We start from the raw sequence: 17378 nt of genomic DNA, 5'->3' as shown, positions 1-17378 counted from the left end.
TTGACAGCACCGCAAATCGGCATAACTTAGCCGCCAACATTGTGAGATGTCACTAAATTTACACGTCTTGTTTGTCATAATTTAAGTAAAATTGTTGTTTATTATCATTGTCAACGGTATTCTAAAAGGTTGTTATTTAACAATAATGGACAGAAGTTCAGTTTAGTGTTTGTAGTTTATTGAAATTATAGCGCCTTTTTCCTGTATTATTATGTGGCGCGCACATTTTGTTTACTCTATATTTTTGACAAATATCGAAATTTGTCAGTATTGGATAAAATGATTGATTGGCGCAGCAAAATGATTTTTTTCTCTCCAGTGTAAAAAACAATCCCCAACGTAATTTTTACATCTCACTATAGGAGATTGCTATCATTCGACACACGCTCAAGGGACGTAGAAATACTGGCAAAACTGATTAAGATAACAGTTTATTTTTTAAATTCATAGTAATACCACCTCATTTTCTTGCTTTTTTACTTTATGCGTTTTTATTCTCTCATATTACTTGGGCCCGTATAGAAACAAAAGGGTAAGTTTCTTTGGTTATGTTGAGAACAATGCCATTTTAGTAAGTTAGATTGATGACAGATGTCGGATTCCACCATATGATTTGTGGTTGTTGTACAAATTAGATCACCTTTTAAATCCGCCTTGAATTGTTATTGGGCAAGTAACCCTACCTCTTGAGTGCACCCTGGGCTTTTTGGTTCATTTTCCGTTTTGTCAGATGTAAACAACGGCGTTTTCATTTAGGTTAAGCCTAAGCTGTATCATGGAACATGGCTACCAATAACTTAGATCGAAAAGATTTCTTCAACTGGGGGTGTTGTTTTCTTTATCGCAAGTATAGCATTTCTTTTCAAATAATTATTTTTAAATTAGGAGTACTACGGTACTGCTTTTAATAAATTTACGTATATTGTAAAAGGATATGAATAGGTAAGTTTTAAAACTTTGGCGTCTTAGCTTATATATATATTAAGACACTAACCTTAAATTCTGATTGAAAATTGATGCATAGGTTTGTATAAAATCCTACAAAGAATCGCAAGGAAGGACCATTTAGAGGAGATAATTGTCGCCAATTTCTATACTACATAGAAAAGAGAGACCCCTTCAATAATGACGCAGTATCTTCCACCAAACCTGCTAGCGCTTTTTGCCGCTCGGGATCCAATACCGTTCATGCCGCCTGTGGATAAGCTGCCACATGAGAAAAAATCGAGAGGGTACTTGGGAATAGGTAATTTTTTAAATGACTTTGAAGATCCAAAAGACACGCCGCCTCCAAAAAAGATGGAAACGCGTCAAGAAAGACTCGAGAGACGCCGACGTGAAAAAGCCGAACAGGTAGCGTATAAGTTGGAGAGGGAAATTGCTTTATGGGACCCACAAGAAATAAAAAATGCGACTGAAGACCCCTTCAAAACTCTATTCGTTGCCAGAATCAATTATGACACCTCCGAGTCGAAATTGAGAAGAGAATTTGAAATCTATGGACCTATTAAGAAAATTGTTATGATTCATGATCCAGAGACTGGTAAGCCCAAGGGTTATGCATTCATCGAGTACGAACATGAACGTGATATGCATGCTGCTTATAAACATGCTGATGGTAAAAAAATTGATAGTAAGCGTGTGCTGGTTGATGTAGAAAGAGCTCGTACAGTTAAAGGATGGTTGCCTCGTCGTCTAGGTGGTGGTTTAGGTGGTACACGTCGAGGTGGTAATGATGTAAACATCAAACACTCTGGTCGCGAAGACAATGAACGCGAACGTGAGCGTTATCGTCTTGAACGTGAACGTGAAGACCGTGAAAATGCTCGCACTGCTGACAGAGGCCGATTTGCGGATGGCATGCGAAGGAGATCAAGGTCACGAGATCGCGTCAGAGAGAGGGAGCGTGAACGCACGCGTCGTTCTCGCAGTCGGTCAAGGGAACGAAAGAAGCGTCGCGGCAGCCGTGACCGTGACTATGACGACTACGAAAGACGCGACAGACGTGAAAAAGACCGGGAACGTGATCGCAAGAAAAAACGCTCCAAATCAAGGGAACGTGAACCGTCGCGCGAGCGACGCGAAAGAAAGCGAGAACGCCGGGATAAAGATCGTGATCGTCGCGATTCCAAGGAACGAAAACCTGATTTCCGCGAAATGGACGTAATTAAAATTAAAGAAGAACCAATTGATGATGGATATCCTACATATCCTATGTATCCCTCCGCGCCTATCAAACGTGAATCAGATGAAGATGAAGAAAAATTTCGACCTCAACACGATATGTTTAGCGTACCACCACCACCCATACCTATACCAGGACGTGGAAGTGGTGCTGAAAATGGTCAAAATCCTGGAGATCCCCAGCAACATTGGTGGAGGTGAATTAATTGATAACTTATCACCATATTATTTGCAAGTAAATGAACGTTAGATCAATTAATATACTTTTTGAAAAACAGCCAACAAAAAAGAAAGTTTATTGAAAACATGGTTCATCACAGATTTCCATCTGTTCACATTTCGTTCATAATTTTATATCTAAATTAAAATGTAGCTTTAGTTCTTTTCAACAGAGGTAAATCTAGTAAATAAAACATTTTCTATTTAAAACTTCCTACTGATATGCTTATGCATTATGATTAAGACAATTGAAATGTTTTACATGCTAGCTTTCTTAAATAACATTTGAAAGTCTCCGTTACATTCAACTCTATTTTAAATAATTTCCGTCAACAATTTGTTAATAGTTTGAATATTTTAAGAGCTTATATGCAATTAAACCAAAATTTTCCTGTTGAAACTGGTAGACATTATGTATACATATTGTATGATCTAACTAACAGCAAACAAACAATACTATATATTAAGTAATATCCCACAAAGATATTGTGTGAACAGAATGAAACTAAACAGTAAGTAAAAATATAAAAAGCAACGGCGTAAGTCCTATAGAATCTTGTGTACTTTTAATTTCCCTCTCTGGTAAGGGGAGGGATGCGACTACTTTTTGTTTCCTTACAAGTGAGAAGCGAAAGCTCATGGTTGTTTATGCTAGAGTTATGGAGTACATCGTCTTTTTTGGCGCTCCATCGGGTTATGTGTGATTCTAATCCATATTTAGTTCTTGTCTGAGCAAAAATTAAATTGTTCTTATTTTCTTTCTCTTTTTACAGTTTTGAAATGATTTTCAATTTGTCGAAAAATTTGAGTGATATCTCATGAATTATGTAGCGATGGGCACAAAAGTTTTCAGTGGTAATATTTGTATACTATTGCATGTACATAACTGGTCATTGCAACAAGAATGAAAAGCAATTTGTGGCGACTTAGGCAAGATTTAAATAAACAATTTATTATATTCAGAAATATATATTATCAAATAATATATAAAATATTTCTGTGCGATACATAAACATACGCCAATTCTTGTTGGAATACAGTCTGTTGTCGCAAATTCAAAAAAAAAAAAAAAACAAAAAACTATTTTTTGAGTAATTTCAAGCTGTAAAATGCAGTGACCCGAAGGCTAATGTGGAAGGTAAATAATCTGGTCAAAAATTTTATTTAACTGAATTTCCCATTCTAGAGAATCATTTTATCCCTTGCCAACACATAATGCCCAGAGCGTTAAGGCCCTACTGATTTGTTTACATGAACTTATTGATGTAAGTGCAATACAAAAACTTGTTTCCACAACATTATACATCCTTTGCTATTAAATAGCTTTTACTATTACAATGTTTAAATGTGCTCAAAATAGAGAAGGGTAAGATTTAAGGTCTTCGCTATCGAAGGAACTTGGTTCGTTTGGACGATTAATACTTATCATATGAAGTGCCAAGCGGGACATTTTTAAAGCATTGGAAATAATTGTAAAGAGTATGAGCAATGAAATCGTAACATCAACTTCTTGATTATCCGACGAGAAATGGTAAGATTTCTCCTCTCATTATAGGCTCTAAATGTTACAGGGGTTTTTTTTCGGTAAGGTCCCCACATAATCCAAACATGATTCTAAAAAAAGAACACGTTAATAAACAATTTATATGAACTCCTAAAATAAACGCACCGTATTCTTATTTATTGCTAAGGATGTTGCAATAATTTGGTTTCTCATTTGCTGGTAAAGTATGAGAGTTGTGGGTGGATTCTGTTGACTTTTTCACATTTAAATTAAAAACAAGTAAAAAGGCATTAAGTTCGGCCGGGCCGAACTTTGGATACCCACCACCTCGAGTATATATGTAAACCCCCTTCTGCCAGAATCCGGTGAAAATTGGATAACTTAAGCACCCAAATTCGGAACGGACATTGAGTGATCTAATATATATGGCACTACTCAATTTTGTACAACAAAATATTGGTCTTTTTGGCAGATATATCCAATTATAAACCAATCTGAACAATATTAAGGTCGCATATCGGGAGGCTCTCAAAAAACTCACTGTTTCAAATTTCGGCGAAATCGGGTAATAAATAAAGCTTTTATGCGCTTCAGTCCCCTTATCGGCAGATCGGTCTATATGGCAGCTATATCTAAACATAATCCGATCAAAACCATATTTAGGTCGGATGTTGGGAGGCCTACTCTGTTCCAAATTTCAACGAAATCGGATAAAATATAAAAATTGTATGGCCTTCAGACCCTTTATGGGGAGATCGGTCTATATGGCAGCTATATCTAAATAAAGTCCAATTTGAACCATATTTAGGTCAGATGTCGTGAGGCTTAAAATAAAACACTATTTTAAATTTCAGCCAAATTGGCTAATAAATAAAGCTTTTATGGCCTCCAGACCCTTTATCGGAGATAGGTCTATTTGGCAGCTATATCTAAATATAGTCCAATTTGAACACTATTTAGGTCAGATGTAAGGTGGCGTAAAATAACCCACTATTGCATATTTCAGCTAAATCGGGTAATAAATAAAGCTTTTATGGAATTCAGACCCTTTATCGGGAGATCGGTCTATATGGCAGCTATATCTCAATATGGACCGATATAATCCATATTTAGGTCAGATGTCGGGAGGCTTATAACCTACTGTTGCAAATTCCAGCGAAATATGGTAGAAAATAAAGCTTTTATGGGCTCCAGACCCTTTATCAGCAGATCGGTCTATATGGTAGCTATATCTAAATATACCCCGATTTGAACCATATTTGGGTCACATGTCGGGAAGCCTTAAACTGCTCACTGTGTCAAATTTCAGCGAAATAGGATAAAAAATAAAGCTTTTATAGGCATTAGACCCTTTATCGGAAAATCGGTCTATATAGCAGCTATATCCAAATATGGCCCGAATTGGCCCGTTCAAGAACTTAACCAGCGGGTATCAATAAGGCGTATCTGTGCGAAATTTCAGCTCAATATATCAATTTTTGAAGGCTGTAGAGTAATTACAACAGACGGACGGACAGACACACGGACATCGTTAAATCGTCTTAGAATTTTACGACGATCCGAAATATATATACTTTGTAGATTCGGAAATTGATATTCCGATGTGTTGCAAACGGAATGACTAAATTAATATATATCCCCTATCCTACTGTGGTGGGTATACAAATACAATTCTAATCGTGACCTCTGTTTGCGGAAAAGTTGTTGTAACTACTATTATTAAATGTTTGAAAGCAGTAACAAGTGTATATGGAGGCTACCGTAGCGCAGAGGTTACCATGTCCGCCTACGATGTAGAGCTGGGAAAATATCGATGGCACTATCCATATTTAATTTTTTGACTGAATATCGATTGAAATTTTTCCGATGGATACTATCGCAAAAAACACAACTTTTTAAGTAATTTCAAGCTGTTAAATGCAGTGACCCGAAGGCTAATGTGGAAGGTAAATAATCTGGTCAAAAATTTTATTTAAATTAATTTCCCATTCTAGAGAATCATTTTATCCTTTGCCAACACATAATGCCCAGAGCGTTAAGGCCCTACTGATTTGTTTACATGAACTTATTGATGTAAGTGCAATACAAAAACTAGTTTCCACAACATTATAGATCCTTAGCTATTAAATAGCTTTTACTATTACAATGTATAAATGTGCTCGAAATAGAGAAGGGTAAGATTTAAGGTCTTCGCTATCGAAGGAACCTGGTTCGTTTGAACGATTAATACTTATCATATGAAGTGCCAAGCGGGACATTTTTAAAGCATTGGAAAGAATTGTAAAGAGTATGAGCAATGAAATCGTAACATCAAAATTTTTTCTGTTTTGTTAAGTGTAATTTAATTAGGCATTTCTTATTTGTATTAACATATGTTTTTTGATCGTAAATTAAATCAATTCTGTTTGTATTCGCTGCCATAAAATGTGTGAAAATTTTTCACATTTTTCAGGGTAGAAAAAGACAACGGAACAACCCAAAGTTTTGGAACACACCCGGTTATCATCGGTGATTTCAATTACGATCCTTCTGTTCGCAGAAATTATTCAAATTTTAAAGATAATCTTACTCGGTGAAATTTATCACTTGTGCACTACAATTTGCCGACACGCTTCGATATCTCTAGAAACACTTCCTCCTTGATAGACTTCTGCTTGGTTAGTGACACAGATGATGTTGTACACAGTGAACAATTTAATTTTTCACCACTAAATTCGAATCACTCTTTTATGCTTATTCAATATAACTTCTCTTCTATTCGAAACTTCTTTAGCAAGAAGTATCGTGACTATGAATCCATTCATATGAACCATCTATTGGAAGATATTAATGTAACTGATTTTTCTCCAATTTACGATACTAATATTTCGGATGTTCAAGTTGACTTTAGTAATGGTCCTATGGTCTCGTAGTATTTCCACTGAAGAGACAAACTCTGATATAAATGTTGATGTTTTAAACAATTATTTTACTTCTTCTAATCCGTATTCGTCAAATTTCCATGATAATACAAGTTATAAAAATTTTGCCTCTGTTTTTCGTTTGGACGAGTTTAGTTTTGGAAATGTTGATGACTTGAAGGTTTGTGATGCTTTATGTTTTTTCTGTCATCAGGAAATTGTGACGTTACGTCGTTAACACTATTATTACAACTTGTAACTTTCCTTCGTCTTCGTTCACATGAGTCAATTTTTTATTTAGGTGATTTGTAACTTCGATCAACTAATTGGTGATGCAACACCAATTTGCGTTACATAGCCAAGTTTGTAGCCATATCAATAATAATATTTTTCTACTATACAGAGTCCATGTAAAGTATTCCCCCGAATAGCACAATCAACAAATCTATAGAGACAGTTCCATGTATCGCAACAAAAGACAACCAGCCCACAAAACTCATGGGGACAATTTGGTTTTGGGACCCCGACGACGAAGACGTGATCTTGCCCCACATGTGGGTAAAGCTAATGTCGATGAAAATGCTGCAGCTGCTGGTTTAGATGGTCTAGATGAAGATGATTCCTATGAAGTTCCTATAATGCCCTCAAAGCCACAAGGTCCCACAAAGAATGACGAAGATAATGCCATTTTAGAGGATAGATTAGATGAGCATAAACTATTACCTCCAGTTGCTCAAAACAAACCTGGGGAGGAGAGTAAATCTCAGCCTAAAGTGGAGGAGACAATTCCACAAGAAAAACAACAAATAAATTCTGTGCCAACTCCCTAACCTAAATATGTGGCTCAAGACATGTCAGCATTTTCCAATGAAAATTCTTTACATTCTCATGAGTTTTGCTCGGATTTGTCATTGCCTTTGACAAAGACAGTGATAAATGGAGTAAATAATTACAATATGTCGGTAAGTAGGGATACTGTTGAAGAATCGGATATCTAGTTATTTAGATGAGAGAAATCTTATACATTAATGTCAACCTGTATTTCGGAGGCATTACAGCACTACGTTACTTGTTTTACATCTGACTGAAAATGTCAGAGAATGCTTTGATAGATATATACCTGTGCCCTCGTAATACTCGATCTGAGTAAAGCATTTGATTCTATTGATCACACAATTCTGCTTTTAAAACTATATTCTCAATGCTGAGTATATATGCCGATGATATTCAGCTATTTGCATTTAGCAACTCCGAACCCATTGAGATATGCCTAAATCAATTGAATGAGGACATTGGTCGAGTCTGTGAGTGGGCAACTTTAAATGGAATCCGCATGAATAGCGATAAAACTGAATGTTGGTATTTTCTAATGATCGCAATATTCCTTTATATAACCTGACAGTACAGAATTCTACTATTGATACAAAGGAGTCGGCTTCACTTCTTGGTTTTGATTTGGACTCATTGTTGAAATTTACATCACATATTTCACATGTTATTGCTTAAATAAATTTTATTCTTAGAAAATTGTATAATTTATATTTAATTCTTCCAGTGCACATTAGACGTTTCTTGGCGTATTCTCTTATAATTCCACATATTTTATATGGCTTAGAAATGTATTCAGGCGCAAATTCCTGTAATCACCGTAAGCTCTTATCCTATTTTCATAGAATTTTACGTATGTACGTCTATGATAGACGCTGCCGCAGCGATTACCAACGTTTTACTATTGAATTTCTCGGATGCTCATTCGAGCATTGCATAATCGTTAGGTGTCTATACTCTTCTGCATTACTATTATATGGACAGTCCTGTTATTTGTTTAACATTATCAACTCTCTAATTAGTAGCAGAAACTCCAATTGGGTTGCCTAAAAAGTTATTGCGGATTTTTTAAAAGAAAGTAAATGCATTTTTAATAAAACTTAGAATGAACTTTAATCAAATATATAATTGCCATTTTGTTCGATAACCTTTTGCCATCTTCCTGGCAAATTTAGTATTCCACGCTCATAGAACTTCTGGCCTTTATCTGCATAAAACTGAACCAAGTGCGATTCTATAGCCTCATCATTGCCGAAAGTTTTACCATTTAAGGAGTTCTGCAAAGATCGAAATAAATGGTAGTCTGATGGTGCAAGGTCAGGGCTATATGGTGGATGCATCAAAAGTTCCCAGCCAAGCTCACTCAGTTTTTGGCGAGTGACCAAAGATGTGTGCGGTCTATCGTTGTACTGGTGGAATATGACACCTTTACGATTGACCAATTCTGGTCGCTTCTCCTTGATGGCTGTATTCAATTTGTCCAATTGTTGACAGTAAACATCCGAATTAATCGTTTGGTTCCTTGGAAGCAGCTCAAAATATACCACACCCTTCCAATCCCACCAAACAGACAGCATAACCTTCTTTTGGTGGATATCAGCCTTTGAAGTGGTTTGAGCTGGTTCACCATGCTTGGACCATGATCGTTTTCGACCAACGTTGTTGTAAACAATCCATTTTTCATCTCCAGTTATGATTCGTTTTAAAAACGGGTCGAATTCATTGCGTTTAAGGTGCATATCACAAGCGTTGATTCGGTTTGTTAAATGAATTTCTTTCAATACATGTGGTACCCAAATATCAAGCTTTTTCACCAGTCCAAGACTTAATGTGATAATGAACAGTTGATTTTGGTATATTTAACTTCTCTCCTATCTCACGCTCAGTTACATGACGATCAATTCGATTAATGCTTTGATTTGGTCATCATCAACTTCATTTGGCCGACCTGAACGTGGCTCATCTTTAAGTGAAAAATCTCCAGAACGGAATTTGCGAAACCAATTTTGACACTGTCTTCCTTCTAAGGCTTTATCACCATACACATCTCGTAACTTTTTAGTAACCTGCTCCGCGTTTTTTCCTTTACGGAAATAATAAAGTAAAATATGACGAAAATGCTCCTTTGTGGGCTCCATATTAAAATTGACGCCAAACAAACAAATGTAAACAAAATTTCGCGTACTTTTTTTCTAAAGCAAGCTAAAAGTAACAGCTGATAACTGACAGAAGAAAGAATGCAATTACAGAGTCACAAGCTGTTGAAAAATTTTGTCAACGCCGACTATATGAAAAATCCGCAATTACTTTTAAGGCAACCCAATACATACTTATTGAACGTTACAATGGTACAATTCTTGAAAAACCACAAAATTTAAAAAAAAATTACTATAAGCCCTTCAGCATTCAAAAGAAATTAAATGTTTTATTTCCGTTCTTCCGTTCCAGTCTCCCTGACAATATGCTTTTTATTATATTTTTTTACGTAGGGAAAACTTCGTTAGGTTTTTTTTACTTTTTCTATGTTAAGTTTTTTATTTTTTATGTTAATGTTTAAAAAATTCACCAATTCGATTCTATGTTCATGTGTTTAAATTCTAAATATATACTTATATATAGTTGTTTTGTAGTTTGTGTAATGAAACTCCTATCAATAGGGGTTTAATTGGTTAATTACAAATCAATAAATAAATAAAATACACCAAATATAAGACCAAATCAAAAGATTTTGATGGTCAGCCACTCAAAATGCATACACGAATGGCATAGATGTTTCGGTCATCGTGTTATAGAATGTGTCAAAAGCATGTTGAAAGGAGTCTATGGTGATTACCAAAAAGTATGTACCTGTAGTGATGTTTGCCAGACATGGTTAGGTTAGGTTAGGTTTAAGTGGCAGTCTGCCATCAGACTCACTTAGAAGTTTTCGTCCATTGTGATACCACAGGAACAGAAGACGTAAGATGCCTTCTAGTTCCTACCGTTGAACCATCCAGATCGCTTTAAAAAGCCCAATAACTTGCGAATGCTCACATCCGCTAAATCAGAGAGGTTCTCAAAGAAATGAGAACCTGAAGGTGGCACTCTTTCTAACTGCTAGGAACACACACACAGAAGGTGTTCTATAGTATCTTCTTCCTCGATGTCCCTACGGCTTCTGCAAAAGTCGTTCTGGCAACCTTCAGTTTGTCAGTATGTTTTCCGATTACACAGTGACCTGTCATGACGGACACAATGACTGAGACGTCTGTTCTAGCCAATGACAGCAAAAAAGTAAACCTCTTCAAGTCTAGATGAGGCCACATAGTTTTGGAATGCTCACAGCCCCCTCTTTGTCATCATCTATCATTCGTTGCCCTTCGGGCCTGGTCCTGAAAACTTAGCTTACATGTCGCTCGTCTGCTTTCCAATTCCCTGGGATATCTCTGTGGCCCGACACCCAGAACAGGTGAATTTGAACTTTTCAGCCATCTCGTTGAAGATCTGCGACAGTTGAGGGGGGTTTTTGTGTTCAAAAATACCTTCTCCAGGGATTTAATGGCTGTCTGAGAAGATATTTATGCCAATCGTCGTAATGATATTATATCCACCACTTCCTTAATTGCAAGGATCTCTGCTTGATACACAATGCAGTGGTCGGTTAACCCTTTCGATATGACCAGTTCTAGATCTTTAGAGTACACCCCAAAGCCCAGGGATATCAAAGTTCCAATCGGTTCTATCAGGATTAGTGGTACAGTAATATTTATCAAAAAGCGGCTCATGTAGGGTGTAGTCCACACTGCCTGGAACATCGGATATTGTATTAAGGATAACACAGTGTCCGCGGCCGCCACATGCACAAACAAGTCATCCTTTGGATCCGGTTAAATATTGAGCAGTAGGTGGATTTTTGAAGCGCCGTCTACCAGACCACAACACCGTACAGCATAATAGGTCTGACAACTGCAGTATATACCCAATGCATGACACGCGGTCTAAATCCCCAGCTTTTGCCAATGGCTTTCTTGCAGGTGTATAGGACAAGAGTGGCCTTTCATGCCCTTCCCAAAATGTTGGATTTGAAGTTCAGTTTCCTGTCCAGCAAAACAACCAGGTATTTTGCGCTTTCTGTAAATGGAACATTCTCTCCTCCCAAGGAGACAGGTACGACTGTAGGCAACTTGTATCTCCTGCTGAAAAGAACTACTTCTGTCTTGCACGGATTTATACCCAGACCACTTTCGATAGCCCACTTTGCTGTTGCACGTAGAGCTTCCTGAAGTATATCTCTTAGAGTGCTGGGAAACTTTTCCCTAACCGCAATTGCCACGCCATCAGCATACGCGACCACTTTTACGTCTTTTTCTTCCAGAGACAATAATATATTGTTAATGGCTATATTCCAAAGTAGAGGAGACAGTACACCTTCTTGAGGAGTTCCTCTGCTAACCCATCTTTTAAGATACACACATCCCAAGCCTGCCGTAATGCATCTTTTAGTAAGAAAGTTATTAATAAACTTTCTTATGGTAGAGTTTATGCCTACAAACTCCTTCATGATTGACGTCGGTTTCACATTATTGAAAGCACCTTCAATGTCAAGAAATGCTATCATTTTATATTCCCTAACTGCAAGAGAATCCTCTATGTAGCCGACTAGGTCGTGAAGGGCTGTTTCAGTGGATTTGCCTTTACTATATGCATGCTGCTGCCGCGACAGGCGAACTCCAGGGTTCTTTGCCTTAAGATATGTTTCTATCAACCTCTCAAGAGTCTCCAGCATAAAGGATGACAGACTAATAGGACGAAAATCTTTCGCCTTCGTGTGGTAGGGTTTTCCTGCTTTCGGAATGAAAATGACCTTCGTGTCTCTCCATCCCACAGATATATATGACATTCTGATACAAGCAGATTATATCTCCCTAAGCCAGCGAACCTGTCTATCAAACACAGCTTGTAATTCAACCGGTGATACATCATCAGGGCCTGGCGACTTAAAGGAGTCGAAACTTCTTTTCACCCAAAGGATTTTCGGCTCAGACACAATTTCCCTAATAGCCTCCGACGAATGAATGCCAGTGAAAACCTCTTCTGGCGCCACGTTGTCCGTTGGAGAATTTCCCGGGGAATGTATATCAACGAGTAGTTCAAGTGTTTCCTCAGTAGACATTGTCCATACATTCCCTGACTTTTGAATTTACCCCACTCTTATAGGTCTCGAGGACAGAATCTTCCTTAGCCTACAGCTGACCCCGTATCCTCAATTCTACCAAGGAATTGTTCTGAGCCTTTCTCAGCTCGCCCTTATATTTTCTTAGCTCTGCCTTATAGATGTCCCAATCGTTTGGTGTTCTTGTGGCTTTTGCTTTGTTGAAGAGTTTTCTGCAGTCCTTCCTTAGACCAACCAGTTCTGGGGTCCACCATGTCGGTCGCTGTTTGCCCCTTGGCTTGTCACATGCTGACACAAGCGAGTCATTCAGGGCCTTCGTGATCCACTTGACCACTATGTCTACATCCTCCGTAATTTCCACTTCCTTTTCTAGTCTAGAAGGGATAGTGGTGCAGAATTTGTGCCGAAATTTATACCAATCCGCCATTTTTCTGTTAAGCCGAGGGACCACTACTTCAGTATTTTCTCCAAGGCTAAAACTAATATAACGGTGATCAGAGAAGCTGTGGTCATCCAACACTTCCCAGTCGCATATTCTTCCACTTATATCTTCCGATACAAAGGTAATATCTAGTACCTCCTACCTGTTCCTGGTAATAAAGGTCGGTTTATCCCCTTTATTACAAATCGCCGGATTTCAACTTTTAATGTATTCAATAAGCAGCTCACCCCTTTCGTTGACATCCGAACTTCCCCATATCTGATGTCATAAGCATCACTTCCTACAATGAGGATTTTCTTCCTACAGAAGCAGCTCTGAATCGTGTGCCATATATAGGGAAGCCAGCCAGTTATGAGACTTGGTTATTTCAAGGTTGGCTACTACTAAATCTTCAATGATTAGCGACGGAAGAAGAAAAACATTTAGACTACCCTTCGCAAGAATACAGGTTCTGTGTCTCCCATTCCCCGTATCATTGAGAAGTTTAAGTTAGTTTATCCATGGTTCCTGGATAAGAACCACGTCAAATCCCCCTGTTATCAGGAGGACCTTTAGTGCCGCCGAAGCGGCCTTACAATGGTGGAGATTTATCTGTAGAAACCGGACCAGACATGCATAAAAGGAAAATTATCCATAAACGTTTTACCGAAAACTTCGAAACAGAAATGTGATCAAGTACCGAATCTGGTTCATAGCGATGTCTGTGGACCCATGGAAGCTGTCGCCCCTGGGGATAAACGTTATTTTGTGACATTTATAGACGATTTTAGTAAATATATGGTAATATATTCATTGAGCCATAAGTCTATAAACCTAAAGGAATTCTGCAATATGGTTAAAACTAAGTTTGGCAAGTACCCTAAAGTCATAAGATCTGACAATGGAGGAGAATATACTGGTAGTGAAATTCGTAGTTTTTTGAAGCAATTTGGAATATAACAGCAATTCGCCCTACCTTTTAATTCAGAGCAGAATAAATGCTTTTCATACGTACCGAAAGAGAAAATAAGGAAGCTGGATGTAAAAGCTGGGATGCTTACATTTGTAGGATATTTAGAGGAAGCGAAGAGATTGCGATTTCTGGACAGGAATACTAATAGAATTACAATAAGTCGTGTTTACAAAATAGTTTGTGATAATTTCCAACCAAGACAAGTTTCAAATAAAAATAACAAAGAAGTGTATCTAGAGATTTTTAAATTGCCACAGATTGGTACTGACGAAAAAACTCTTGAAGAATCAAGTGACTTTGAAGAGCATTGTTATGATGTTGATGTAGACGATCATTATACCTTCGAAGTAGACGACAACGTTGAAACCACTGATAGAATGCAGACATTGCGAGAAACAAGCCAGATGGCAATGGCAAGAGATAAACTCTTAGAACAGATAAACTTCCAGGATGATTTATGATGACCATCGGAATTAATGAATCAGAACCTAAAACATTTAAAGATGTTATGAAAAGGGACGACAAAGAAATGTGGTTGGAAGCAATGAAGGAGGAACTCAAGTCATTGCATTATAACAACACCTGGTAAATAGAAAATTTGCCAGATAATTGAAAAGAGAACAGCTGCACATGGGTTTTAAACTAAAACGGGAAGGTTGTAAAATATAAGACAAGACTTGTAGCGCAAGGTTCTAGTCAGCAGTATGGTGTTGATTATGACGGAGTGTTTGCGCCGGTTGTAAGGCAATCAACACTTCGAATGTTATTGGTACTGTCTGGTCAAAGTGATATGTCTGTCAAACAGTATGACATTGAGGGGTCGCTTATGGATGGCAACTCAACTATAGTTGCGTTAAAATCATGCCATAAAAAATAGTATAAAATTGAACATTTATTTCAGTTTCATTCGATATCAGTGTCTTTAACGTTCAACTACTAAATAAATTGTAACAAGTAAAAAGGCGTTAAGTTCGACCGGGCCGAACTTTGGATACCCACCACCTCGGGTATATATGTAAACCACCTTTCATCGAAATTCGGTGAAAAATGCATACCTTATGTTATATAAAAATATGTTCAGATTTGGACCAAATACTAATAAGTGCAGTAGCTATATCTAAAAATGAACCGATCTGAACCATATACGACACGGATGTCGAAAAGCCTAACATAAGTCACTGTTTCGGACAATAAATGCCTCTTTTATGGGCCCAAAACCTTAAATCGAGAGATCGGTCTATATGTCAGCTATATTCAAATCTGGACCGATCCGGGCAAAATTGAAGAAGGAGGTCGAAGAGCCTAACTAAAATCACTGTCTCAAATTTCAGCGACATCGGACAATAAATGAGCATTTTATGGGCCCAAATCCTTAAATCAAGAAATCAGTCTATATGGCAGCTAAATCCAAATCTGAACCGATCTGGGCCAAATTGAAGAAAGATGTCGAAGGGCCTAAGACAACTCACTGTCCCAAACTTCAACAAAATCGAATAATAAATGTGGCTTTTATGAGCCTAAGACCCTAAATCGGTCTTAGGTCTATATGGCAGCTATATCCAAATCTGAACCGATCTGGGCCAAATTAACGAAGGAAGTCGAAGGGCCTAACACAACACACTGTCCCAAATTTCAACGAACTCGGATAATAAATGTGGCTTTTATGGGCCTTAGACCCTAAATCGGAGGATCGGTCTATATGGCAGCTATATCCAAATCTGGACCGATCTGAGCCAAATTGACTATCTCTATTTTTAAAGACTGTAGCGTGATTTTAACAGACATACGGACGGACATGTCTAGATCGTCTTAGATTTTTACGCTGATCAAGAATATATATACTTTAAAGGGTCCGAAATGGATATTTCGATGTGTTGCAAACGGAATGACAAAATGAATATACCCCCATCCTTCGGTGGTGGGTATAAAAAAGTATGCAATTCAATGCAAAAATGTAAATTTCTATAACAAATTTGCCCATTTTGTTTGGGTGGATGAACAGAGAGTGATTGCTTTCGTATTTGCATCAAATACAAGAAACAGAAAACTCATATTTAACACGAGCCTTAAAATTGAGCGTCCCGTTCAGCAGAATCATTCACAGGCCTGTAACCAAAGCAAGCATGTGCGTTGTTCGACTGGAACCTAGTGCTTCAATCAATTAATTTTTGAATCACAACATTTTCGTTGCGTTTTGAGGCAGTTAAATAGACTGGCTCCACTTGTGCACATTATTTATTTGACTCGTTTTTCAAAACAGATGATCAAGCCTACACAATCATACGCGTTGCAGCTCTCTGGTATACATTAAGCAACCAATAGGGTTAGAAATTTCCAATGGATAATTCTGTAAACTAAAAAAAGCATATACGGACTTAAACAATATATCCGACGTTGGAATGTAAAGTTATGACAAGTTATTTTAAATGCAGATCTCAACAAAGGGCTCACAGATAATTGTGTTCTACGAACGAAAAAAATGGCGAGTGAATATTCGTTCTAATATTTTTGTGGCAACGAAATCGGATTAACCATGATTATGTATTGAATTTGAAGAAAAGAAATTTTGAAATAACTTCCCTTGGAGAAATGAATTATTGTCTGTGTGAACAAATTGAGGAGGGGTGTAACAACCCCCTTTGTTAGCGGAAATGGTACAATGGTGTTAGGCTGCGGCTTAGCTCGCCGGATGGGGAGGTTCTTCTTCCGCTAAAGGCTGTACATTTAAATTCATTTTGTACCTTTTTAATTCTACTGTTTTTTTTTATGGACCGGAAATGGGCTATTGATATTAAGTCGGAAACGGATATGCTTTTTACATTTCGTTCTGCCATACACACATTCATTTTTAAATTCAACGATAATTCGGATTCCGCTATAATGAGACTTGGATGTTTAGTCTCCAGGGCAATCCCACCCCATATGACATTTCTGTCATCCGTGATATTTCCGTTGCCCAGATATAATTGGAAATATCCCAAAATCGAACCATCAATTCTGACTCACATAACCGCTACTTTTCAGCCTTAAAAAAAGATCTAACACATAATTAGTTAGTATTATATATCAAAATTCACATTTTTATTTTCTAAGAGGGACTAAATTTATAAAAAAAAAATAATAACAAATTGGATTTCCTAGGAATATTTAACAAGATCTTATAATAAAACAAAAATATTTAACAATTAATTCATAAG

The 17378-nt window shown here is 37.3% G+C and overlaps 2 protein-coding genes across 2 annotated transcripts; both read left to right on the top strand.

Annotated features, from left to right (window-relative positions):
- Positions 1-784: 784 nt before the first annotated feature.
- Positions 785-2957, top strand: LOC106093915 (U1 small nuclear ribonucleoprotein 70 kDa). Its single transcript, XM_013261079.2, has 2 exons — positions 785-942; positions 1025-2957. Exon 2 carries the CDS (start codon positions 1126-1128, stop codon positions 2383-2385), a length of 1260 nt encoding a protein of 419 aa, XP_013116533.1. The 5' UTR covers positions 785-942; positions 1025-1125; the 3' UTR covers positions 2386-2957.
- Positions 2958-7140: 4183 nt separating this feature from the next.
- Positions 7141-7637, top strand: LOC131996095 (uncharacterized). Its single transcript, XM_059365544.1, has 2 exons — positions 7141-7169; positions 7239-7637. The coding sequence occupies exon 2, from the start codon at positions 7269-7271 to the stop codon at positions 7635-7637; it is 369 nt and encodes a 122-aa protein (XP_059221527.1). The 5' UTR covers positions 7141-7169; positions 7239-7268.
- The last annotated feature ends 9741 nt before the right edge of the window (positions 7638-17378 follow it).

Source organism: Stomoxys calcitrans, chromosome 3 (genome assembly GCF_963082655.1).
Source record: "Stomoxys calcitrans chromosome 3, idStoCalc2.1, whole genome shotgun sequence".
NCBI lineage: Eukaryota > Metazoa > Arthropoda > Insecta > Diptera > Muscidae > Stomoxys > Stomoxys calcitrans.
Note: the sequence above shows the minus strand (reverse complement) of the source record. Positions and strands in the feature narration are given on the sequence as shown.

Bases quoted from the DNA above. Each gene is read 5' to 3' on its own strand.
- LOC106093915 (XM_013261079.2), top strand. From the start codon at position 1,126: ATGACGCAGTATCTTCCACCAAACCTGCTAGCGCTTTTTGCCGCTCGG.
- LOC131996095 (XM_059365544.1), top strand. From the start codon at position 7,269: ATGTATCGCAACAAAAGACAACCAGCCCACAAAACTCATGGGGACAAT.